At 36.5% G+C, this 26933-nt stretch overlaps 2 protein-coding genes and 3 long non-coding RNA genes across 6 annotated transcripts; 1 reads left to right on the forward strand and 4 right to left on the reverse strand.

Moving 5' to 3' along the window:
* LOC112569548 (deleted in malignant brain tumors 1 protein-like) lies at nt 1-9565 on the forward strand. Of its 2 annotated transcripts, none has more exons than XR_003100456.1 (19): nt 1-132; nt 416-574; nt 765-912; nt 1223-1395; nt 2180-2327; nt 2462-2634; nt 2827-3150; nt 3430-3554; nt 3671-3854; nt 4151-4396; nt 4980-5130; nt 5388-5560; nt 6027-6174; nt 6489-6655; nt 6996-7086; nt 7386-7436; nt 7786-7827; nt 7980-8027; nt 8553-9565. XR_003100456.1 is itself a non-coding variant. In XM_025247354.1 (19 exons), the coding sequence occupies exons 1-19, from the start codon at nt 87-89 to the stop codon at nt 8567-8569; spliced, it is 2580 nt and encodes an 859-aa protein (XP_025103139.1). In that variant the 5' UTR covers nt 1-86; the 3' UTR covers nt 8570-9565. The 2 variants fall into 2 exon arrangements, 1 of the variants encoding a protein (XP_025103139.1); XM_025247354.1 differs by having other exon boundaries at nt 6996-7052.
* A 353-nt stretch (nt 9566-9918) lies between these two features.
* LOC112568306 lies at nt 9919-17899 on the reverse strand. Its single transcript, XM_025245547.1, has 7 exons — nt 17100-17899; nt 16757-16909; nt 15336-15593; nt 13916-14037; nt 13382-13478; nt 12580-12744; nt 9919-11733 (listed from the first exon to the last, which is right to left on the reverse strand). Exons 1-7 carry the CDS (start codon nt 17890-17892, stop codon nt 11507-11509), a joined length of 1815 nt encoding a protein of 604 aa, XP_025101332.1. The 5' UTR covers nt 17893-17899; the 3' UTR covers nt 9919-11506.
* Nucleotides 17900-18549: 650 nt separating this feature from the next.
* LOC112567724 lies at nt 18550-21942 on the reverse strand. The gene is made up of 3 exons (XR_003099863.1): nt 21899-21942; nt 20911-20993; nt 18550-18729 (listed from the first exon to the last, which is right to left on the reverse strand). It is a non-coding gene; the product is annotated as an uncharacterized LOC112567724 (long non-coding RNA).
* A 1526-nt stretch (nt 21943-23468) lies between these two features.
* On the reverse strand, nt 23469-24881 carry LOC112569203. Its single transcript, XR_003100332.1, has 3 exons — nt 24786-24881; nt 24525-24581; nt 23469-23723 (listed from the first exon to the last, which is right to left on the reverse strand). It is a non-coding gene; the product is annotated as an uncharacterized LOC112569203 (long non-coding RNA).
* An 857-nt stretch (nt 24882-25738) lies between these two features.
* Nucleotides 25739-26933, reverse strand: LOC112568607. The gene is made up of 3 exons (XR_003100126.1): nt 26871-26933; nt 26633-26704; nt 25739-26146 (listed from the first exon to the last, which is right to left on the reverse strand). It is a non-coding gene; the product is annotated as an uncharacterized LOC112568607 (long non-coding RNA).

A 26933-nucleotide genomic window follows, 5' to 3' on the forward strand; every position in this document is an offset into this window, starting at 1 on the left:
CCAGAGTTCGCCTGCCATTGTGTTTCTATAAACAGTGGTATCTCTGCAGCTTCAACATTTATGTGAAGATCCAGCTATCTTGTATCATGTCTAGGATTGCTTTCATGATGCTTCTTATCGTCCCTGGCTTAGGTAAGTATGTATCATTTTTCAGGGTGTCTTTTCGCTTTTTAAAATTTGGATCACTTTTAACTTATATATATAAATAATGAAGAAAAGCAGATGTATAATTAGGACAATTTAGATGTTTAAGTGAAAGCTTTACTACTTTACACGCATACACACACATCCACACACAGTGGAAGATTTTACAATTTATTACAAGTGATAATTAGGATGATAAGAAAATGGTGATCAAGTCAATACATTTTCTTTATTTCTTTGTCGTGTATGTCACCGCTGCTATGACAATCAGCACTGAAGACTCTGGACTTAAATATGGAAGAGAATGAGAATAACTCCTCGGTAATCTCGAATGACACAGAACAAGAAGGAAGAACTTTCGAAGATCTTTCAGGTGGTTCTACTTCAAAAATGTTGGTGTCACCCGCTTCAGTGACAGAAGGTTCTAGAGGTTAGTATTAAAGAGGGGACAGGACAAGGTCCTTTAGAAGTTGTACACATTTGCTAGAGGACTAAAATAATGATCGTCTGACACTAAAGGCAACATCAACAAATCTCTGTGATTATATCTTGTATTCTACATCGTTTGAAAAAATGTAATATAAATCTGTAATAAATAATCAGCTTTTTTTAACTGACAGATGAAGAGTTAAGAGCCCGCCTAGTTAACGGGACAGCAAATGCGGGGCGTCTAGAAATATTTTACAGAGGGGAATGGAGCACAGTGTGCAAAGATCGCTTTGGAAACAAAGCAGCCAGTGTGGCCTGCAGGATGCTGGGCTTCTACAGGTTTGTCTTACCCTCAAATTGTTTTAAAAAAATAATAGCTTATGAACCAATTGTAAAAGCAATGTTCTCCAGGGTAACATAACGGTATTATAATGGCCATGCTCGGGAGCATCGACGCTCTTAAAATTTTTTGTTATTTAATTGGGCAATATTTTAGAAAAAAATGGTTTACATTTTTAGGTATCGTGCATATATTTTTTTTATAGAATTTTTAAATGTAAAGCTGCCTAGTCAAGAAATAACGTATTGCTTTACTTAATCTGTGTTGTTAATATGTTCCTGCTGCCGTTGTTGTTGATTTATCTACCAGCCGTGGATCAATAGCTGTTGCCACAAGTGTATACGGAGCAGGAACAGGAAGAATTCTCTTCGATGATGTCACGTGTCAAGGAACAGAGAGAAGTCTCGCGCAGTGCAGTCACAAGACCTTCTACTCCCACGACTGTAGTCACAACGAAGATGTCGGTGTTATCTGCAATGAGGGCAAGAAACAATTATTTTGTGAAATTCACTCTAGCTCTCCCCCTCTCCCAACTGTTTATTTCTTGGTAAAATCACTCTTTCTTCAAACCCCTTTAGTAGTACATTAATCTAACTAAACAACCTATGTGCATCTAAGTATCTTTCATTCAGTTAAACTTAATATTATTTCAACTCTTTGCTTAAAAAAGTTAATATTATAATTTGAAGAATATTTTTTTACGAAAAATATTTATTTTGTTATTGTTAAAGTGTTTAACGGATGCACCGAAGTATTGATACGCTTCATGACCATCACATTTTTTTCTTGTATTGTTACTCAACACATTTTCAATAATAAACTATTATCATTTGTTAATAATCATACATACTTCTTGATATGAATTAAAAGATAAAAGCTAAATGTACTACAGGTAAAATATAAAATGAAACAGAGAAATATACACGTATACTCAAAGAAATAAGAGAGTTCACTAAAATAAAAAGAGCATTACCTGTATAAATTGTTTTACACTATTCCCCATGACCATTTACTCCCATTTTTCTGCACTAAGCTTGTATCTTTTCTTTTTAATTTTTGTTTATAAATTACCTTTAACTGTCTTTTTCTGTACGTGTGAAACGGCTAGAGTACATTAACAAGTTTATAGTTCATGAATCAAGCACTCAACGCTAATCTCATTTATTAAAATTAAGAAGAACACTGAATAAAACTATTATCTTGCTATAGATAAATCTTAGGATCTATAATAAAATAATGAAACTATTTTCTTTGCAAAACTAACAGGTAAACAGTTAGTGGCCCGTTTAGTTAATGGAACAGCAGTTTCGGGGCGTCTAGAAATATTCAGCAACGGAGAATGGAGCACAGTCTGCGACGATGGATTTGGAAACAAAGAGGCCATGGTGGCCTGCAGGATGCTAGGCTTTAACGGGTTTGTCTTTCCCTAAAAAAGTATTTTCTGTTTAAAATTAATATCTTATGAGCAAATTGTAAAAAGGTATGTGTGTGTGTCAGTCTGTGTTGTTAATATGTACCTGCTGAAGTTGTTGTTTATTTATTTAACAGCTTTGGTGCAAGAGTTGCTGCAGCAGGTAGATACGGAGCAGGAGCTGGAAGAATTCTGCTCGATGAAGTCAAGTGTCAAGGGTCAGAGAGCAGTCTTGCGGAATGCAATCACACGAAGTTCTACTCCGGCGACTGCAGTCATAACGAAGATGTCGGTCTTTTCTGCAAGGAGGGCAAGAAAAAATATTTTATGACATTGGCTGTCGCTACTCCACCTTTTCCAATTGCTTTGGTTGTTACTCTTCTCCTGTCTGTTGGTAACTTGGTTGTACACGTTAACTGACTTTTAATTAGTTAATAATTAAGTTTTCCTGCCAAACCATTTCATTATTTATCACAAAATCCCTTTTGCTCTTTTATTTCAGTTATCTCCCTGTCGTCGTGCAACACCTCAAGGAAATACCTGGAGGTAAAGGAAGGCAGAAGTGACAACGAGTTTACATGTACGGGACTAACAGCTCAAGAAGATGTCCGCTGGTTTTTTCAGAACAATATAAGTTTTTGTTCACCATCACCGTCTTTACGCTCCATTAAATGTTTGACACGATTAACAGAAAACAGGACTTCAGACACAGTCAGTTTCGCTACGATTGATGCTAGAGAAAATTCCGACCCCAACTACATAGGAACAGGCACCTTGACATGCCAAACCGCTACTGCCACCATATCATGTCCGATGGACTCAGTCTGTAAGTATCTTTATCTATAAGCATGACATATCAGAAAATGGAAAAAACAAAGAAAACCGAAAAAATATAAAATATATATATAATAACTAATTCCTTATTTAAAGTACTAAAAAAAGTAAATTGGTTTACGTTTCAAAGACATAAGGTCATTATAAAACATCTCTTATCAATTATCCTATGCTTACGTTGGTCTGATTCAATAAATAGTTGCTTAACATGAATAGGTAGCAGTCTCATTTATTCATTCATAGTTACTGTTGTGATATATGCCTATCACAGATCCTGCTGAAAATTCAAGTTGCCAAGTTCAGTTTGAAGACAACAAAGTAACCGCCTGGTGCTCTGTTTCAAAGGTCCGGTCGGCAAGAAACAATTATGTCTGCTCCCTGTACCAAGCTCTGGAGGCAAGTGTTCTGTTATTATATGGAAGGAATTGAAAATTCAATAGTGTCACAACAATTTGATAACTATAGACAAAAAATATTTTGTCTAAACTTTGCTTGTCTGTATTTTGTTTTAGGCTTCCCAAGCGACATTAGTCGGGTCCTATACTATGGACGTGGTGCCAGCATCCTCTGGATATTTCTCAGGCATGTGTAACATGACCTCCTACCTGCCTCCCGAGGGACGATACAGTTACTATGTTATTATTATGCCAGGAGAAGTAAACGTGTCCGCCACATTCATTGGAAGCAGTATCATCAGTAAGTGTCCATGAAAATTGCTTCTATAGAGGTACACACTGAACAACATAAAGATGGGGCAGAAGAGTAGAAAATAAAGAAATGGATGAAGGTATAAAGAGATGTAGGTACTTTAAACAGTGTAAGATGGAGTCGTTATATATGGTTAACATGACATGTTACTTGAAGCATTTTTTCCAATTACACTGACATAATAATGAAATTAAGTTGTCACATTTTTGTGTGTTATTTTAGCGGAGGTAAATATGATATACTGATCTACGCAGTACAAATACTTTTTTTATTCTGTGGCTTAGGTAGACCTATTGGTACACTATACCACAACTGCCCATTGTATTTAAATGAAGGGGACACCTTAAACTGCTCGTGTTTTGTCAACGACCTCGGAAATCCTCCCGGTGTTCTTCGATGGAACGGGACAGTCTCCGCTAAGCTGGAATTTAAAAACCTCACAAAATTGCAAAATGGAATTCAGAGTGTGTGTAGTCTGACCTGGAACAACACAGTCTACCAGTCTGTGTCTTACACTCTACTCGTGGATTGTAAGTTTCCCATTATTATTCACAAATACATATTGAGAAAATTAAATTACTACATTACACCTGTAATAATATGGTGAACCTAACGAAATTCCAAGCATAAAGATTTTAATACCCTCCAGAAATGCAAAAAAATTAAAAAAATTTACAGTTTGTAGACTTACAATTCATCAGCCTGTGCCTCACACTCTGTAAATTACAATTTTTCCATTTAATAATAATAATAATAATAATAATAATAATAAAAAAGGGGAATGTATAGGTTATCAAATAAATACCAAAAATTGTACAGTGATTACTGTAGTTTTAAGTTGAAATAATAAAAAAATAAGCGTATTTTTAAAAATTATTTAAACCAGTATCAACCAAACGTAATTAACTTTACAAGTAAATATACACAATATATACAAAATATTAAACATTCCCTACTCAAGCACCCGCCTTCCCCCCACCACGAGTTTCGTATTTTTTATACAATGATACTTGAGATGTTTTGTTGTTTTTAACATTGACTATATCAGTTTCATAATTCATGCATTTATGGCAAGCGTTTCTAAACAAGTAATCTGTTCGTTTTCACAACTAGCAATTAGTACGGTAACAGCCCGACTAGCTAACGGGGACGGAATGGCGGGGCGTCTGGAAATATTCTACAAGGGAGAGTGGAGCACAGTTTGTGGCGATGGCTTTAGAGACAAAGAAGCCAGGGTGGCCTGCAGGATGCTAGGCTTTAACAGGTTTGTCTTACCTTAAAATAAAATTATCTTTGCCTAAAAGTAAAAGTTTAAGAACCAATTGTAAAAGAAAAGTTCTCCAGGGTAACATAACGGCATTATAATGGCCATGCTAGGGAGTATCGAAGCTATTAAACTTATTTATTATTTTATAGGACATCATTTTAGAAAAATAACGGTTTCTATTTTTAGGTATCGTCATATCATTTTAATCTGTGTTGTTGATATGTACCTGCTGACGGTGTTGATTTATCTAACAGCTCTGGAGGAACAGCTGTTACATCACGTTTGTACGGAGCTGGAGCAGGAATAATTCTCCTCGATGATGTAAATTGTCTAGGAACAGAGAGCAGTCTAGTGGAGTGCGACCACAGCGGCTTCTACTCCCACAACTGCATGCATTCCGAAGATGTCGGTGTTATCTGCAATGAAGGCAAGAAAGAGATATTTTATTATATTGGCTCTTTTATTATTGTTCCCCTTTCCAGGTAACCGTGTAGAAAAGCTGTTGGTAGACTTGCTTACATAAAGTCAAACAAATTTATTTTTTAATAAAAAAAACAACGCTTAATAAAGCTTACAGTTATTTTGCGGCCATGCTGGTTTGTACATCATACATATGTTATTAACTATAAGGAATTATTTTTATCTGACATTAATATATATATAATAAATATGAAATCTATACTTCGAAAAGCACACTAAACATTTATACAAAGTTTATGTTTTGTTTAGGAAAAAAAAGAGCATGAGTAGTACAAAGTCTTTTTTATTCTCTTCTCCCAATCATTCTTTCACTTTTATCCAGTCTTTTCTCATCTTCTTCTTCCACATAAACTTTCAAGCATTAATAGAAACAGTTTATAAACAAGTAATCTGTTGGCTTTGACAACTAACAGATATTCAGCTCACAGCCCGACTGGTTGACGGGGACGGAAATGGGGGGCGTCTGGAACTATTCCACAACGGAGAATGGAACTCAGTTTGCGGCGATGGCTTTGGAATCCAAGAGGCGAGGGTGGCCTGCAGGATGCTGGGCTTCAACAGGTTTGTCTGAAAATTTCATCTTAAAAATAAGAGCTTTTAAGCTAATAGTAAAAGACTTGGCGAAGATCCTACCAAAGATTTTATAATATTTATATACGAGTATGCACACACATATATAATTATATAAAAGTATTCAAGCTTGTGAATCTAATAGTTAACTTAAAAACTTTTGAAGAATGATACACTTTGTTGGTTTTTTTTTGTCCTTGCTGTACACTAAAGATTTCTCCATAGTTTTTACATTTTACTTTGTCTTCTGAAATTTGTGTTGGTAATAAATGTTTTCTCGTTTTACTTTGGATATATCTATAAAGCTCTGCATTAGTAGCTGCTACAACAGATGAATACGGATCTGGAGTAGGAAGAATTATTCTGGATGGTGTGAGGTGTACAGGGACAGAGAAGAGCCTGTTGGAGTGCAATCACAAGCCGCTCTACCAACCCGAGTGTGAAGACTTCCAAGCCGGAGTCATCTGCAAAGGTGAGAAAGATTTATTTTTTTGATACCATTTGTTTTCCCATTTCTTCTTTAGTAATAAAATCATCTTTTGTTTAAATCTCTTTTAAGTTATATTAAATGATTAAAAGTTGTAGTTTGTCTCCTTTTTTTATTGTAACTGTAACTGTTTGCTTGCGTGTTTATTTCTTTTAAACAAACCACTGTCTGGAACTGATAAAAGAAGGCATAGTGATAAGGATTAACTTGTATACATGGAGTAAAAAAAATAAGAGTAATGTAGCAAGCGATTCTATTACTGATATTATCAACCTATATTATTTTAAAGATATAGTTCACAACAACCATTTTTATCTTTTTTCAGAAACCTCTACAGTGTCAAAACCAGCTTCTGCTACTACTACTGCTAGACCAAGAAGGGGTAAGCACCAAAAGAACAACCACACCAAAACAGGGTATACACCCATCTTTTCTTTTGTTTCTCTGTCCTAAATGTTCTACATTTTTAAGACAAATGTCATAAATGTTGATAGACAGGCAGACGAACGAGTGGGTAAACTACACATGTACTATATTCACACTTTAAAAACTTCTTAACACATTTTAATTTATTTAATATAAAAGGTAGTAAAAATAAAAATGTAAGACATATTTAACAGTATAAAAATAAAAAGTAAACAAAATATTTTTATCAAATGCTTAGAATCGTTATTTATTGTATAAATGTATAACAAATGTTGGCGCTTACTTTTAGACTCATCCTCGGAAACCACAACATCAACGACAACAACTACAACGGAAAAGGGTATACACCAATCTTTTTCCTAGAGCAAAACAGTTTTACAATTTGTATGCTAAACATTATATAACTTATATGATCAGTGTAAAAAAAGGCTTTCTAAAGACATTACAACACTTGCAATGAATTCTAAGTGAGTGAGAATGTGGAGCAACGACATTCGTGTGATTGTTACAGTCGTATTCTTATATTACCCCAAAATAGTAATTCTTATGATCAAAACTTCTGAGTTAGTTAAAAGTGATAAACGTAATTTCAAGATACAATACCTGTAATGCACATACATTATAATCTATTTGTTAGTATAAGAATACCTAAAAATGACCTAACGGTTACCTGAAAACATTTTTTTCAGTAACAAAAACGACCAAAACCACGACATCTAGAAACGGAAACGGTAAAATCATACTTTTGCTTAACAGTTATCGTAAAATATTACTTTAATATTTATAGAAGGAAGTATTCTAAAATTTTACAACTTATGTACATACAGATTTATTATTTTTTAAATATCAAAAAGTCATTCTATTACATTATTTTTTTCATTAGCAACAACAGTAACAACGTCAACAACAACAACGTCTACTACCACCACTGGTAAACTTATTTCCTCTTAATATTTTTTCTAGAACTCTGCATGATGCTGTTATACTTTGAGCTTGCAGCTGCATTTATTCTGTCTGTATATTGTTACTGATATTTTTAAAACAATACATAGACAGAATAAATGTATAAAAAACGCACTCTGCTAATTAAGAAATCATTAACAAAATTATTGCTTTGAAATCAATGAATGATCCTTAATTTGTTTAAACTGTACAATTACGAATACAGAAATTATAAAGCCCAGATAAAAGAAGTTTTTTAAAAATTATTTATAATTACTGCTGACACATTTCGAAAATTCTTTTTATTATTATTTATACTTATTTATACTGTCTTACAAGCTATTCAGTTAAAACAACATTTGTTTTAATCAAATCATATTTTACAAACTTTTTATGGGTGCAAACATGTTAAAATAAATCTTTTCCTAGCATCTTCACAATATCTATAAATGTTTTAAAACACATATCATGACTTTGTTCTTAGAAATGCATGAGAAATTTTTTTCTTTTTCAGTCACCATACAAGCCTAGGCTGACTTTGCAAGACTACAGTTTACAATTTTAATAACCTTTCAATTATCGCTTTTCATTATATCACTTTTTTGGAATTTCTGTAAAGAAAACTGATGTGTAAAAAACATTTTAAGCTGTACCACTATATTTATATTTCATTTTTTTTTCTAAAATTTTGTACATTTTTGCAATTGTTGTAAGTGCACATAATATTTTATTTGTGCAAACTCTTTATAAAGCAAGTAGTCCGTGTTAGCAGTTCATCTGTTGAGACCGACTTCAACTTAGTAAACTACTTTTTGAAGACTGTAAAACTTTATCTCCCTCATGTCATAGATTTTTCTTTCATGCAAAGATATCTTAGATATCTACTTAATAAAGCCATAGTCTACATGTTATTACAAATAATATACGAGCACATGCTAGAGTGTAATGTTCTTTCATATAGCCAGCTAAGAGGAAGGGGTGTACTCCGTTTTCCTTCTTGTTGTCCGAAGATTTTATTTGTGTTTCTATCTGCCTATGTCTTAGACTCATTTTTATGCGTTTACCAGGTCTTTTCAGTCTTTATAGACTAACGGTCATGTCTGCCTTCGGGTTTGTCTGTTTACACGTTTTTTTCCAGAATCTCTGGTTGCCTACCCTGCTTATAGCTCTGTTCGGTGGAAACACTTTCTTACATAACCCTGACTGCAGTCAGAACCTGGCGGTACTGTACTCTCCCCAGACAAATCTTTTGATTAGTAAATATCTGAATCGTTCTTTAAAGAAGTTGAACATACAAACTCGGATTTCTGACACTGTATAACACAATAGAGTTCTGACAGGGAAACAGTATCGAAAAAGCCTTTGAATTTCGTAATTTTTTCTGCAGTAATCGGTACGAATCGCTATAGGGTACCCCAATTAAAGGGATTCTAAAGTCAAAATAAAACTGCTTAGAATCGCTTAAAGAGTAGGATAAATTTGAATCTCGTCTGTTTATATGTGTGTTCATGTGGAAAATGTTGAAGGTTTTTAGTAGAATGTTGTGTTTAATAAGAGAAATTACACGGGACTCTTTTTTTGCTTCCACGAAGTCTCGTTCTCCGTCACGTGACCCTATGACGTGTGGCTTCCATAGTGAGAATCATGCCTCGAGAATGTGCTGCACCCGATTGCCACGAAAAGATGGAAAGAGATTCAAAATTTTCGTTTCATCAGTTTCCGAAACACAGAGCCTTACAAGCCTGACACACAGAGTGCGTCATACGATAAAATGACGTCAAATCTTCGCAATGATACAGATACAGACACTTCCTGTCAGAGACTGACGTCACAAGACTCTGACATCACAATAAGACTCTCTGCCTGACCATCTCGGGAAGCTATCCTGGTTACTCGGCGGAAGGACACAATGGTCAATTTCACTGGATTTTTTCAATTTTTATAAACATCGGCAACCGAAATAAGCTAATAAGTGGTAATTAAGTGAGAAACGAATCCTTTATTCCTCCTGTGTTGCTCTTGTGCTCTCTAATTGTAACTAAATATAGTTTTGAAACTTTTGACCGTCGCCAGAGTCTTATCACAAGCATTGAGTATCCCGTTAAAGCGTACTTTAAGTCAATTTCGAAATTTTATTTTAACATAGTAGTGTATTTTACTGGTAGTATAAGAACCAAGGATCAATTTTTAAAGAAAATTCAAACTGCACAAAATTGACCCTATCACCTTTCGGGGCCTCCAGCACAAAACTGTTCCGCGCGACTTAAGACTCATTCGTGGAGGGTCACATATAGACGCACGTTCATATTTATTTTTTTCTTGATTTAAATTTTGTGTGTGTGCATTAAATACCGTAAGCATATTAAGACTGTCTGTGTTTATTTATACCGTCCTGTATCTGCAAGTTTTTTGGTGATACAACACACTACAACACAGTGAACTTGACTAACAGCATTTAGGCACATGCTTAAAATGTAGTCGCAATGTAGTGGCATAGAACTGAGTACATCACCATACAATAGTTACATCTACACGATTGCAAATTAGGGAACATGTAATTTAAAGCGGAACAATTCCTTACAAATCCAGTAGTTGCCTCCCTTATGTGTGTATTCTTTTACACATAGAGCGATGTGTTTTTCGATGCTACCCCTACTTGTGAGCGCGTAATAACGGGTGTAAAAATAATATGGTCTGCATAATAAAAAAGAAGAGGATGACGATTAATAGGCGTCTTTTGATTAACTTTCGCTGGTAGTGAATAAACAATGAATAAGTGAGTGTTTTGCATTGTATTTTACTACATCGAAAACTGATCGTCATACGCAAGTGAACCATTGCCCAACTTCTGCTTTATCGCCTTTATTATAATTAATATCATTTTAGTGTAAATGTATGGAACACAAGAGTCTGTCCCTAGTTACTACTTCTCTTTCACCACAGCAAAATACGTCAATCATACATCTACAGTGGTTTATGTGTAATGTCTCGTGATAGTCTATGGCTTGGTACAGAGAATACACACGACTTGGGAAGCCTAAAGCAATTTTTGTGTTTATGTTAACCGTAGAACACCAGTTATGTTGGTTTTTACTTGTTATTTTCTCTATGTTTGCCTTTAAGAATGACAGCCAATGCTTTTACTAGACATCACATTACACAGTACTGATGTTGCCACTGATGATGCTTTAAATTGTAATAGTAAAAGACAATATAAAACCACAGTCATTGCATTGTGTCGCGTAAGACACAGACTTAAAAAAATAAAAAACAAATATTCGTTTACCAATTGCTTTATTCTTTATTTATGACACTACACGCACACATGTGCAGAGAAAGTATTGAAGTGTCTGGAGCGGACTGGGAAACACTGGTAAACTCAGGTGTGGTTGCTGTAATGTCATTGAATACATTGATGGTAATAAAGAAGACAACGATCATCACCACCTACAGGCAGAGGGCGCCTTGTCACACTTCTTTGAGTTTCATCTCGGTGAATGTGAAGTCAGCTTTGATGTTCCAAATCACGCCCTCCCAAAGACCGGCCCCATAGCGTCCGTTGAGGTTAGCAGGATGGCAAGACAAGAACCACCAGCCTCCATAAAATTGTCGAGCACAATGATGATGAGATGAATTATCGTTGTCTTGGTCATAGGTTGAGAACTTCATTGTGTGGTGACGATATAAGCTGTCTCCTGCAATTTTTATAAACATACAGGTATACGCACACTAAGAAACGTGCAAGTAATGGTTTAATTAATTCTATACACAAGCTTCCCATTGTAAGTTACAAGAGTGCTTCTATCTTTAATGGCTTATCCCAAAACTACAATGGTATTGTAATAAAATAAGCGAAATTATCATCACAGATGATCATAAAGGTTTCCAAGAGAAAGTTACACCCAAGCAAATGTTAAAACACTTACTTCAAAATAGCAAGGTACCCTCATTCTTTAATGTCCTTAAACTGTGAGCTTTAATGAATAGCGTGTCAGTAAACGATTACCTTGATAAACAATGTTAATAAATGAACCTGAATATAGCTTTAAAAGAATCGGCTTTAACGGTTTTTATTTTTAGATTAATTTCAGCAGAGTTATAAGAATGAAGATACTTTCTTTTTCCCACATCTTAAACCAACTTTTAGAAAGCTTAAAAAAAGAAAAGAAAAATGAGACGACAGTTTCTCTGTTTGTTTCTCTCCTAAATGTTATAGTCTGCTTCTACCCTTTATCAGCAGGGGTAGCTATTGTTTGTCACCTGTCAGTTACACTCTTTACTTCCTAATAGAAAATAAAGGATATCCAATATAACTTTTTTTTATTTTAACCATGAAAAATCCTGCCTTGTTACAATGGCTCCTTTACAGAAGCAGGTGATGTTAATAGGTATACTGCCCTGGACTGCAGCTACGGGGTTCTCATATCTTTCAATGCAGAATTTAACAACCTACATAGTTATTTTTCAGCCACCCCAAAAAAAAAAACTGTCGTCCAGGTAGACAGACTTTCATTTGTTTTGGTTGTTATCTGTAGACATACCTGCATTACCCGAGTAGTTAGACGCGTGGAGTGTGTAGCTTGTCTCAGGACCGTTCACCCTGAATTCTGCGTAGTTAGCATAGGAACGTTGACCATTAGCTAGTCCGAGGTCAATACGAAGTGTGTGTGGTTTGTCTTTGGTCAGCGTGTACAGGTTCGATAAACCTGAAGTAAAACGTTTAAGTTTACAAACACTGATAAGTGAAAAAAGAAGATATTACACTATTTGTAACTCTTACACCACGAGTATTAAGAAAACAGGTTAGAAAAGCTGACTCATTTTTGCAGGCACGAAAGTGTATATATATATGTATTATTTATATGGCAGGGCTTCTGCTTACAGTACGCATTAAAAGTTCGGAGGACCCCTTCAATTTTCGTCAATAGGGTCCACTTCAAATTTGGGCGAAGAACAGGGACCCCTTATAAGTCTGAAGAAGGGGTCCCTGGGACCCCAAAGAATTTAGCCTTACCAGAAGCCCGGCTTTATGTATTTAACATAAAAGTGTTTAAACGAAAAATAAGATGTTACTCATGTCTTCTTATTTCATGGATTATTGTAATATTTATAAAAAAAAATCATCATCGTCATCATCATCATCATCAATACTGTTTTTTTATCGGAGCAGATAGAAATTTGAATATATTGCAGTATGGGTGCATTTACATTAACAAAAGAAAATGGATATCTTTTAAGTTCTTTGTAATGTATGAGGTTGTTTTTTTTCGCTTTTTGACATTTGATTGGAGAGAAAGAGTAGAAATGTGAGAGGAATTAGTCTTTATTTAGAAGAATTCTTGCCCAGCCAAAACTCCCCCGTGATGTCACCAAAGCCCTTTTCATATTCCTCCCAGTTCCTGGAGAAGTCCACAGACCCGTCACGACGTCTCTGGAAAACCTGAGCATGACACATGTTACCTTTAACTATGTCACTTGTTGGAAGTTATATCGCCAATACATCACATTTACAGCTCTGATTAAACAAGTGATTCACCGTTTATAATCTAATTTGTGGAAATGCTATACGATGGTCACTGATGAGAGGAAAACATTAAGCGGCTCTAATGATGACAGCTAATCATTGTAATCGATGTCCCTTGCAAACTACGGGAATAGTTATCACTCACATCCCTACCTCAAGGCTGGGTTGCCTTAAATTACTTGTAGTATATTCTCAAAAATTTCACTGTCTCAGGATTAAGCACAGTGTGTTGAACCTTAACGTGTCACTCATTTACAAATCGAAAGACATGTAAAGCGCATCTACAAATTTATGTAATTGTTTATGCGTTAAGTAAACACAGTAAACACAGGCATAAGTAAACACAGGCATACCAGCCAGCCGCCATTGTCAGTGTCCATGTCACACCAGACTCTTAGCTGCTCCTTCTTTCCTGGCAGTTGAATGAAGTAAACACCTGACTGGCCTCCATTTCTTTTCCAATCTAGACATGACTCTATGGACAACCGTTTGTATGGCAAACAACAATAAAAAAATTGCCGAAATTTGTCTCGATGATGCTAAAAGGAAGTGCAGATGTTAAAGCAGTCTTTTTTTGTATCTGCTTGCATTTAAGAAAGTCAAATAGTTGAAGCATCTTAAGTATTTAACTCTTACTAGTGATAAATCTTAGCAATTAAATTGTAATGGTGGCTATCTCAGGTCTGGAGATCTCTATTGCAAACTCACTTTTCTTTCAACCTTTATGCTACTTTAATACACGGTTAGAGCATTTCAGATATAGAAAAATTTACAATTAATAGAAGGTGTTTACATCTGTATGAATCCTGTCTTTTCGCTTAGACAATACATACAATAGCTGCATGCATAAAGTAGCACATAATTTAGTAATATTTCGTAGAATAATATAAGACAAATTTACAAACCGAATTAAAACGTATTGAACTGAGTGACACTGAGCATCAATAATTGTTTAATGACAGCTGCTGGGTACAGTGACACAGTGCTGATAATATCACTTTTCGTAAGAGCACTACTGATTAGATTCGTGAGTTTTCTAGTACAAACAGTTTTAATTGGAAACTAACTTGATATTAGCAATGTTACTCAAATTACTCGAGTACTGGAATATCTACCTAAATAATACTCATTGACAGACACCATTACTTCAACGTACTCAGATGCTCACTAATTACTCAAGTGCTGACACTAATTCTGTGCACTCATGTACCAGAAGATTGTGTATCAAGGAAAATAATAATGTATTTCATGTCAATCTGCAAAAAAGAGACAAAATCTCTTGTCATGACACGATGTCCACTAGGTGACAGAGTTTCATCGTATCTCATGGAGTGACTCCAAATCTCATTGGATATTCCACAGGAATAGAAATTTTTAAAACTGTTCTGCATCCTGTGTACGGTATTTGTGAGTGAAACTGTTGAGCTTGGAGAGATTTTATATTAATGATGATTTGAAGTATTAATATGCAAGAAAATCAACTTGTCATGATATTATATTTATAAGGTATAAAAGGTTTAATTTTCCGAGAAGAGGGTTAGTGGCCTGCCTGGGTTTACTTTGTTTTGTATTTTTATCTCCCCTTCCTGTATTTCCGTTTGAGTTTTGGTGAAGTAAGGGTAGATCGTTTTCAGTATTTTCTAAATGTCGTGTAAAGTCCCTGGTCAATATATTCAAACTACACAGGACCAGGAAAGCCTCTGGCAATAAACAGAAAAATTGATCCTATTCAAAGAAATCTGGTAATTTAAAAAAAAAGTGTCAAAAACTTACCTGCAGCATGACACTTAGTATCGGTTTCCAAGAATACAAATCCTCTATTACACAAACATTTTCTGGAGACGCACCGGCTGTTGGGATCCGGGCAATCCGCGTTTTCGTTGCAAAGTGCGTTGTACCACACAGGTCCAGGGTATGAGGCAGGAGACTGCAAACAGGTTCTTTGGTAGTGGGTCCAACCTCTACTCGTTTGTGGATAGGAAAAACCGTCTCGTGAGACGATGTCATGAAGCAGGCAGCGCCCTCCTGTGGCTAAGAGTAATATAGGCAGTACTGTTACATCTCTGCCACAATTATAACATACCATCTAGTCTGACGACATCTTATGAAAAATCACAGCATCTGACATGTATATAACATTAGGAACATGATTCAAAAGCTCGCCTTTGACAATAACTCATTTGTTGATAACTGGTTGACACGTGACAGATACACTAGCAAGCTTAGCTACTGATTATATTAAAGAAAGTTATTTTTATATCCTACTCCTATATATTTGCAAAATATATTACAAAATTTATATAGATCACTACAACCTATGCGGATGAACGTCTAGACTCTAGAACAACATGCGTTGTATAATTATTAAAATTTGTTTAAAATGTCAGTGACTTAATCTCAGTTTGTTAAGTATATTACCAATATGATGAAATCAAACAAAACAAACTTTATTGTCTGTCGAAGATACCCAGGACAGAAATTTTTCTTCGCTCACAAGGGCAGGCATACACACTCATACAGACATTTAACACACAGTTAGGAGTAAAGATACAAGCAGTTAGGATCTCCGTCAAGAAATTCCAATACTTAAAATTTCTGTGTATATATTAAATAAATAAGTTGGCATTGCAGATTGCAACGAAATTTCCGAATTCCATTGTCTTCATCCTCCTAGTCCTAGTTTCTATGTCAAGGCTGTGGTGAATGTACTAACTGGGATGACTTTTAAAAGCATGTCCTAATCTGGACGACTTAGAAACACCATCACTTCATATATTTCTTTCTGTGTAGATTACATCTTTCCTTCAAAGCAGTTTATGTTTTATCCTAACAACAAACCTCGGGTGACCAAGGGCCTAAAAGCAGTGCGTAACGAAAAGAAACATGTGTTCTCCACAGGTTCTGCCCACGACAGAAAATTGGTACATAGAGAGGTCCATGATGCTATCCGTTGGGTCAAGGTGAAACACAAGTTATGATATAACACATGATATAATCTAACGGTCAGTCTGATAGCTTCATGACTAACATAATGTTAAATAGAATGGAGCCTAACGGTCAGTTTCTTGGGTCTACGACTCAAGCAAGCAAGCAAGCAAGCAAACAAACAAACAAACAAACAAACAAACAAACAAACAAACGAACAAACAAACAAACAAACCAACAAACAAAGAAAAACCCAGAAGAATACAGACCTCTGAAATCAAAGGACCAACAATCTCTGATGCTGTTACACAGAGCTTTGCACGTCTGCAAATTAACTCCATCCCGAGCCACGATATTATGTCCCCTGATTCCGCTCTCAGGATACTCCACGAAGGTGGTTTGCAGGTCGGCTGGACTACATGCTGATACAGATTACTGCTCTCAGTAACTCCTTAATCATCATCTCATCATCATCATCATCATCATCATCATCATCATCATCATCATCATCATCATCATCATCATCATCATCATCATGTTTACTCTCACTATAAAAGTACGAGATGAATGAAAACACAATTAATAGTATGACTCAAACATCGTTATACTTACTGTCAGAGCACGTCTTGTCACGTGGTGAGAAGAAGAACCCTGGTCGACAGAGGCACCTGTTTAAAAAGCACATCGAGTTGTTCTGACGACACTCATTGTCGATGACACAGACCTCGTCGTACCAGTCGTTTTTCATGGTGGATGTAACAAGTCCTTTCGTCTGTTGACTTCTGATTAATCTCTTCACCAGCGGAGAGACGAAGTACACGCTAACACCTGTTCCCTGTGTCAGGGACAGAAGCGAACCTGTGTGGCGCGTGCATTTAATTGTGGACTCAGAGACCTTCGATAGGGTGAAGGCAAAACATTTGGCATCTTCAATACAAGATGGGTAGCAGTCGTCTATGGAGGTGATGGTGGGGATGTCAGTCTTGGAATATCTGTTGACAACAACCGTTGTGTTTTGAAGCCTTACAACTGTTTCCATTTTATTAACAAATAGTGTCGTCTTCCACATACGGTCGGTCACTGCACTCTGGATTTCGACAGCACTAAATATTTGACAATGGTTGCTGACGTTTCCAATGTCACACCCAGGACAAATTGTCACAGCTACGCACGCCGGAAGTTGATCACATTCATAATAACACTGATCGGGGTTAGCAACGGCTCTCGGTGTCGAGCTACCAATCAACTTTGTGGAGATCAGTGTCAAACCTGAAGTATCTTGACAGTCATCAAGGAGATTTTCTGTCCTAAAAATCTGAAAGTATTTGGTCTTGACAGCCATGATGTTATTTTGTATGGTGGCATAGTCAATGTGATAACTCTGTAGAGAACTTTCATTACCCATTAAGGTGTCCGAAAAAGAGCCTCTATAGTGTTCAATTCATAGTCGATTTGGGTTGGATTGTCTTTAACTGCTGTCAACCAAGTCAGGCTGTTACCTTTATATGGTAGAGGAACACCGACACTAAACGTTGTAGTCTCCAAATCGTCTTTAAACTCGGGTGTTACATCGTAGTGATGATCGTTCAGGGTCTCGTCGAATCCAAAAAGCGCTGCAGAGTAGTGGCTTTCATATAACCTTATGAATTCGTGTGTATATCGCCCATACATTTGATCATTTATCTTGTGGACGACTGTTACCGAGGCCCCAAAGCGGGCCCTATGGACAAAGTGTGTACCGTAGGTTTGAAGGAACGCTAGATATATCTCCTCGTTATTAGTGTTATTGAGCATAAGGACCCACTCCAGGAACGACGAATGAAAAGATGGACGTCGCGGATGCAAAGTAACGCCATACAAACTGCAAACAGCAGTTGAAACGACCAAAATGTTTTGTTTTAAATCTGAGAGAAGCTTCCGAAAGTGTTGGTTTGCCGAGAAGGGAGGCCCCCACTGATGACTATATACTTGCGCGTTACGAGTCAGCAGCTTGGTCATCTCGTACGGCGTTTTTACAACAGTGGATGTGAACACCGCATCACACGAAACATCCTTTGAGACAATCAACTCACTGGGTATGCTATAACGAAAGTCTTGGGTCACGTGACCTGTAGTGGAAAAGATGGGGCGAGTAAAGCCCGGATCACGTCCTGATGTCAGAGGGCATCCTGTCAGAATGTTGTAACCGAACAGGTCGTTGTCCCCGCCAAGTACTTGTACCTTGGCTTTTGCTACGGGGACACTGCAAGAAGAATAAAAATTTATGTGTGTTAATCTGTGAGGCTGTTATTAAAGTGACTATGAAAAGGATATTATAAAGTCTGCAAATGTGTCAATGTCTGTGAGACTACTTATCTGTGACTGATTGTCAGTCCGAAATCGTTATTGTCTTAGCAAGTGATCCAAACCATTGTATTTGTGTCTGCAAATCAAAGTTTATGTGTCTGATAGTGTGCATGCGCGTATTTTTCCATATTTATCAAATTGTATAGTTAGAAAAAGTATTTATAATACATTTTTTAAGTATCTTAAACGTATTTTTTATTTGATTTCATTTTAATAACATTAGGATTTTGATAACACAAGACGCAGAAATGCAGTTCATGTGCGTTTGCGAGTGTATATCGTTAAGGTGAAAAGTGTGGAAGTTGAGGTAGAAAATGAGCAAGGGGAGCTCACTAGAGTGAAGATATAAGGCAGACGTCTTTGGCGGACATTTTAGTTGCAGGAAGCAAACGTGTGAGTTAAGCAAGGAACATAGAAATCGACGTTTAAAAGGAAACTCCCTGCCTAGTGAAGGCAACGTTTGTATACCTATTCTTTACTTATTCTGTACTATTTTTGTGTTTTAAGGCACTTTTATTTAGGGCAAAACCAGTGAATTGTTGAAACGTAGTTATCCGTGTTTAGATAACGAGTGTGTGATAGTTGAATGTGAAATGAAAGAAAAGGAATTTATGTGCAGACAATTAAAGGGATTCTAAAGTCAAAATAAAAGTGCTTAGAATCGCGTAAAGAGTAAGACCACTTGAATCTCGTCTATTTATATGTCTGTTCATGTGGAAAATATTGAAGGTTTTTAGTAGAATGTTGTGTTTAATAAGAGAAATGACACGGGACTCTTTTTTTGCTTCGACTAAATCTCGTTCTCCGTCATGTGACCCTATGACGTGTGGTTTCCATAGTGAGAATCATGCCATGCCAAGATATCACTAATCCAACTAATCAGAGACTGACGTCATAAGGAGACTGACGTCATAAAGAGACTGACGTCATAAGGAGACAAATCTTCTATCTCGGAAAGCTATCGCGGTTACTCGGTGAAAGGACACAAAGGTCGATTTCACTGGATTTTTTCGATTTTTATAAACATCGGCAACCGAAATAGTGCTAATAAGTGGTAATTAAGTGAGAAACGAATCATTTATTTCTCCTGTGTTGCTCTCGTGCTCTGTCATTGTAACTTAATATATTTTTGAAACGTTTGACCGTCGCCAGAGCCTTATCACAAGCCTTGAGTATCCCTTAATTACAGATGAATTTGTTGGGAATTAGGGGGAAGAAGAAGGACCTACTGCGACGCATATGTGCAGGACGACGAAGAGAGATGTTAAAAGTGTCTGGGAAGATCAATTATAGATGTAGACGCCATCTCAGCTGGCGACAGTGGAGACTACAAAGACTGTTATTATTTGTAGGCTTGTCAGGCTATTGTGGGGAATCTTCAAATATCAGATGCCAAGGTGTATCCCCAGTGGACTACTTTCGGCAAGTAAAGTTCAGGGCGGAAGGATACTCCTCTTGTGTAAACACAAGGTAAGGGGGGAAGTAACCCTAGTTTGTAAAAGAATTCCTTGCGTGTCATACCTCACTGAAAGGTTTTAATTTCAAATGCAATAAATTGCGAACCGAACTCCTGGGATGAAAATATTTAACTCTACATTCTTGGAGAGTAAAGAAGACACTTTAGCTATGACTTGGATCCACAGGGCAAAGAGCCAGACACTTAAGAAGTGGTCATCAAAATGCGAAAGATACTTGTTCACTTGTAGATGAAATTTATTATTTTCTGTGTTACAGTAAGGTAATAGGATGTTCTGTTTTAACCATTTGCAGTAGAATGTAACAAGCTAAAGAAAAAAGAAACAATGAATCCAAAAGAAGTGTTAAGTCTGTATTAGACCAGGGTTAGAATAAATGATCTCCCTTTTTCCATAAAGATCAATACCATCGCAGCATGATCAATACGACATCTAAACCTATACCTTGTCAGTTTCAATATTTGGTCATTAAAAGAATGCGACAGTTGAATAATTGATTAGTGCAGTAAATGCGATGCATATACTATCCTGTAACAGAATTAATATTATTTAGGCAATACATTTTTTTATAGTAATGACCACCTTAAACACACGTCACCTACCGTTTCGTGATTTTGGACTGAACACAAGAGATCAAGCAAAGAAGTAATAAAGGTAACTTCATGGTTGTCCGCTTGTTAACCATCTGTAACAAAAAAAAAGAAACAAAAAAAATAAAATAAAGATGCATAAGTATTATTCTACGATTTTATATTTCTACTCATTTGCATTTTTTGGAGTAATCACAAACTCATTATTATCATCACGACAATCGACTAAAGAAGGAGATAAAAGAGGAAGAAAAACGATTATGTAGCACTGTTAAACTTTTAAAGAATCAACTCTTCTAACGCACGTCTCGCCAAGCTGTTTAGAAGGTATAGTCTTATGCGTCCCGTCTATAGACGCCCGCTGTCGCATTTACACTCAATTTGTTACTATTTACTTTTTCATTTAATTTAGAAACAATGTAAACGTTCTGCTCACAGATTTATTTATTACTTTTTAGTGCAATTAGCCGTTGCTAACTAGAAACTAGCTGACCAATAATTGTAATTCATCAAGGTGCACCAGATATCGCTAACTTAAGTCAACTATAATGAAACTAAGTGGTTAATATTGTACAAAAAATAGGTCCTATGACAGAGCTTAAGGTGAAGATATAATGCCTATATCTGATTGGTCAGGTAATTTCGGGACAATTTAAAACACCATCAGAGTGTATTTGTCAAGGATTGGGAGAACTATCGACAATGAAACAGCAACTTACTTCGACAAAGCACGCAAATCAACAAAGTACAAAAGGTCGTGATAAGAAGGATTTTATGTAAATCCCTCAAGGTCCAGGTCAGAAAGAGCACGTCAATCTTACTGTTAGGTGCGTTGTGAAATTATTTAGGTTTACTTTTGCTCCTAGTTAAGTATTAGTTATTAAGTTATTAAGTATTAGTGAAGTATTCCTCAAGTGTTAAGCAAAAAGCAGATGTACTTTACTATTTACATTGTAACAACGATTACCTCTGCTATCTTAATTTTACTTAGTCAACTTACCAAATAACGTAGAAGTCGTCAGAATCCTACATCGGTGAAAGTCGGGATTCATTTTCCTAAATACTATTTGCACCAAACCTTAAGCCAATGTACGACAAGCATTTGGAGAAAGCTGCAAACTGATATAGAAGATCAATTTTATTTTTACCGATGTAGATAATTAAAAGATAAAGCTCTGTTACCACAAATGGACGTTAACATTTAACATAAGATGGGACATTAAATATTTTTCTCTTCTGAATGACGACAAAGTCCACATCAATAAATCGTGAAATTTTGTTGGTAATAATTAAATATAAATTATTTCTTTAAAAGCAGCCATCCAATCCGTCTGATTATTGTTGTTATTATTGTTTTAACGCCGTCATTAAGGGGTAATTATAACAAAAGAGATAAGACAAATTGAGGGCGATAGTTCACTTGCGTATAACGATCAGTTTTAATTACAGTACATTTGCATCTCGTGTTTGTTAACACCCATTACCTTCTTGTCAAGTCTGTTCACTGCGGGGGGAATCTCATCACCATACTAATGTGAACTGTCAGCAAAGATGTATGCATGTGTGTGTGTGTGTGTGTGTGTGTGTGTGTGTGTGTGTGTGTGTGTGTGTGTGTGTGGTGTGTGTGTGTGTGTGTGTGTGTGTGTTATATAGCATATGTCTATGGGTCTATGGAATGATTTGGACAGGCAAACTTCTTGCCAAAGGCTGTTGTTTTTTGTAATTTGTCTAGATACGAAAACACAGAAATAATGATATCTAAATGACAGTAAATTAATTCACGCTTGTCGTGTCATTTCATATTGTGTTCGTGATTTTTTGTGATATATTATTTACGACATTATAAAGTACGCGTCACACACACACACACACACGCACGCACGCACGTGCGATCTCTCCAATCTCTTCTATTTTCCTCCAATAACTACAGAACCTTCCCAAAACTGAATATTCCCATTCCTAGACTAGACCTCTTCAAATCAAGTCTGAAATTCTCAGGAGGCGTGCAATGGAACAGCCTCCCTCTCCATCAATTGAACTCCCTGAACTGCTTTCGACGCCATCTATCTAAACACTTTCAAGACATATAGATGAGGCCTCTAGAGATTCCTCCCAACCCCAGGTGACCTTGTAAATATATGCATATATCTTATTGACCATCACCATGTACATATCCACCCTTCTTTATGTTTATTACAATTTTTTTCGATAATGCTTAATTACTTCATTTATGTAGTTAATGTCCTACCCTGTAAAGGGCGAGGGCTAAATGGAAAAAAGCGCTCAGTTGCTTATTTTTACCCCTCGTAAATAAATCATTGTCATTGTCATTGTGTTTGTCATTGTCATTGTCATTGTCAGTCATTGTCATTGTCATTGTCATTGTCATTGTCATTGTCATTGTCATTGTCATTGTCTCTCACACGAGCGTCATTGCGAGCTACAGCAAAGGCTGTGTAAAGAACCTCAGCATGTTTGGGCCACATTACTCGCCACCTGTCACTTCATTCACCACGCGAAGCATGCGTTAACAAATATTACATAATTCGAAAAAAGAATCGATAGTAGCTTTCAAAGTTTATTCAGCAGACAGCTCTGTAAACATAATGAGACCCATCGCCAGCGGCCAGCGATGCACGATGACATGGATGATGTGGCGATGTGAGTCCATTTGCTTATCTGCTGTACTCGTTGATGTAAACACTCCGGACTTGTCATTCGGGTATTTGTGGCACCAGCAGCTGTGGGGTGTCCACATCAGGATGCTCTGCAAAGTTACTAACAGGAGGCCCTGTATCTATGGGCGCTCTGCGCTCTATGGGAGGCTGAAATGAGAGACAGGGATCAGAAATGCCTGCGCAAACCATCTTAACAACTGTTCACCATGATCACAATATACGTGTAATCTCTCTCTGCAGATTATCGGCTAAAAAGGGAGTCTTACACTAAATAAGCATACTTGAATGTTTCAGCAATCTTTACAAGTAATGCACATAATCATAAGTGTAACTGTCTGAGAATTACGATTACAATGTCCGATATCAGAATCTGCGTGTCTTGTAAGGATGGCTGTAAACTCAGAATCAAACACTTTTGGCGGTCGAGCAAATGATTGCACGCACTCACCCACACCTTCATCCCACTCCCACTGAGAGATTGTCTACACTCCTCTTTCATCTCTCTCTGTTGTGTGTGTGTTTGTGAGATAAAGAGATGAAATTATTTATTTGGTGGGTCGACGACCATTTCAGAGCAGGGCGTGGTATACATTTCGTCCTCGGCAGTACAATATACACAAGTGAATATGTAAATAACATGAAGTGCATAAATATGTTCGCATCGTTTCTATCACTCATTACCGAGCACTTACACTCCTACCAATCATTCATCATTTGCCTTCTCTCTCTCGTCTTCCACATCTACACCTGCGCACGCACCAGATAAAGAGACAGCAAGCTATATGTCTCTTTGTTGTGTGGACGTATCAACGACCCCATTGCGGAATTTATTTCTGTAATTTTACGTGTTCAGCATTAGCTGACTTGTGTGGTATATATAGTAAGCATCAACTTGAAAAAGTAAGCTTAAATATGTCAAAAGGAAAGCAAGAAATTCTGTTTACTTACTGTATCAAAGACATGCCACAAGGAGACCACAAGCATTAAAAGAAGCAGCCGCCTCATCTGCAGGAGAAAAAACCAGAATAATTATTAACAAGCTGCTTTTTAAAAAAATAAAGTTATGTAGAAACTGCTTTACATTATTGTCATCGGTCATCAGCTGTTTCGTCATTTCGTTTATGCATAAATGCATTCATAGCAAACACACGCAGAGTTTCATACACGTAAACATGTAACTTAGTGTAAAACTCCAGACATGTTCTTTACCTTCACAGATCTTTAGGTCAGGCACTTATGTTCAGCCTCTGCTAAATGAAACGACGGTTCCTCTGATCTGTTTATATATGTAACATTTACGACAGTAGTCACGTGACGTCGACGTGGCGCTCATCGTACACAGCATCTCGTGGGCCCGCCGCTCAGCCAGCCAGCGCGCTGTTAGTCACGATGACGCTGATTGCGTGATGTTTTAAATATTTCATATTATTCAATTGTTTTTTTTTTGTTTGGCGATAGAAAAGACCGGCAACACCTTCCCTCACTTATGTACAGATGTGTTCATGTCATTGTGAACTTTTCAAGATATCCAAGAATGGAATGTCGATTTTTGATAGAATGTCTTCGATTTTTACCGTGAATGTCGTGAAATGAAATTATATATTTAGTCCATCTTGTTGTGCTTTCTCCCTTACACTCCTATCTCTGCTTTTCTTAACGTTCTTGTATTCCTCCCCGGTGCATGTTCCTTGTGTTGTGTTACTTTACACTCGATTTTGACAAATATATCACAGCCTCTTTCCCACTTGTCCTGGTGTCTTGTTATGGGCATCCAGCTCTCCACCATTTGGAGAAATACACTTTATAAATGTAATAATTATTATTTTTCTCGTTCTCTCGCCTATCCCATAAAGATCTTACAAGAATACAAAGCAGTCTGCCCCGAAGAAGTTGTTATTGATTGAAAAGTTATCTTTCTCTATAATTAGTCCAATGATAGAACCATTTTAATGTTTTATATGTTTTATAAGCATACACAGAATTTTCAAGCGTATTTACGTTAGTTAAAGAATTTTCCATTTGATGTGTGGGTGTGCGTTCGAGAGAGAGAGAGGAAACTGAAAGAATTTTTTTGCGGAATTCTACATCAATTTCATTTCAAGCATTCGTTAAAAATTGCTTTAAAAGCAATCAATCTTTCTGCTTATAAATCAACGAAAGAATGAGTTTGAATTGGTTTATTATTACTTAAAGTAGTGTAGGAAAAATCGTATCCCGAGATCCAAATTTCAAGATGGCGGAAACCGATATTTCGTACCGAAAAGCAATCTTTTGCTCCTTTCTCCAAACAAGTTAAAGTGATGTGAAGTATTCTCCATTTCGTTGTTTACACTGACACTTGCTTAGAGGTTCGGCAGGTGGAGATGTCAAGTCCAAGCAGTAAAACATCTGTAATTTATACTCGCATAAACCGTCGACCGCTACAGATGTCAGAACAAGGCATCAAATGACATGCATCTGTAGACCCTGGGACTAGAATGGCTAGGTAGACACGTCAGACCTGGACAGCAACTATGGGAAAATAATGCTCCAAATCCAAAAATCCAGCACTTTGATCCTCTGGTATAGCACTGTAACGCACGTACGTGTAAATATTCACACAAACATACAACCCCAGACCAATACGCACGTACGCACACAGACGGACATACAAACACCCACACATGCATGTACATACCTGCAGAAAAAGACAAATTTAAACTATTCCTAAATAAAACCTATATTTTTTTACCGGTAACAGATTTACGATGAAACAATACGAATTTATGTAAAATATCGACCATTGATAAACAAACCTCAAAACAGTTATTACAAAATAACTTATTTCTTAATAAATAAAGAAACATGTGAATAGCTGTTCACTCATCCATCCCCACAATATCACGAAGTAGCTGATTAGATTAAAAGCTATTTATTTTAAATTTGTAAATTCAGTGATAGTGAAGTAAGCAGCTTTTGGAAACAATCCGTCAGAGTAAGAAAGAAACCTTCGCAAATATACAACTAAACTGAATTCAGTAGTGTTGTCGGCAGGTAGTTGGATTCATTCAACTTACTGGCAGCGTCGAGGTACCAGACAGAGTGACCAAAGCCAGCATCAAGAGCATCAACAGCATCATCGTTCTCATCTTCAAGAGAAAAATCATACATCTTAATCTAGTTATAAAGACTCTTTATTCGCCGAAGATACCTAACTATATGATTAAATTGTCTTTGAATGATAACATACTTTTTACCTGTCTGTCCATTTACACACACGCGCGCGCACACACACACAAATAAGAAACTGCCTACCGTCACAGGTGGTTATGCAAGGTTTGGTTCCTGTTACAGCGACTAAATTAACGAAAGCTTTTC

The sequence above is a fragment of the Pomacea canaliculata genome, linkage group LG7, assembly GCF_003073045.1.
Source record: "Pomacea canaliculata isolate SZHN2017 linkage group LG7, ASM307304v1, whole genome shotgun sequence".
NCBI lineage: Eukaryota > Metazoa > Mollusca > Gastropoda > Architaenioglossa > Ampullariidae > Pomacea > Pomacea canaliculata.

Excerpts from the sequence above, each read along its gene's own strand:
- LOC112568306 (XM_025245547.1), bottom strand. The coding sequence starts at position 17,892 with ATGGGTAATGAAAGTTCTCTACAGAGTTATCACATTGACTATGCCACC. Across the intron at positions 16,910-17,099 it reads TGACAAGACGTGCTCTGACA|CATGTAGTCCAGCCGACCTG; the intron begins GTAAGTATAACG and ends AATCTGTATCAG. Across the intron at positions 11,734-12,579 it reads TAACTACTCGGGTAATGCAG|GAGACAGCTTATATCGTCAC; the intron begins GTATGTCTACAG and ends TAAAAATTGCAG.
- LOC112569548 (XM_025247354.1), top strand. The coding sequence starts at position 87 with ATGTCTAGGATTGCTTTCATGATGCTTCTTATCGTCCCTGGCTTAG. Across the intron at positions 2,328-2,461 it reads AGGATGCTAGGCTTTAACGG|CTTTGGTGCAAGAGTTGCTG; the intron begins GTTTGTCTTTCC and ends TTTATTTAACAG. Across the intron at positions 6,656-6,995 it reads AGCCGGAGTCATCTGCAAAG|AAACCTCTACAGTGTCAAAA; the intron begins GTGAGAAAGATT and ends ATCTTTTTTCAG.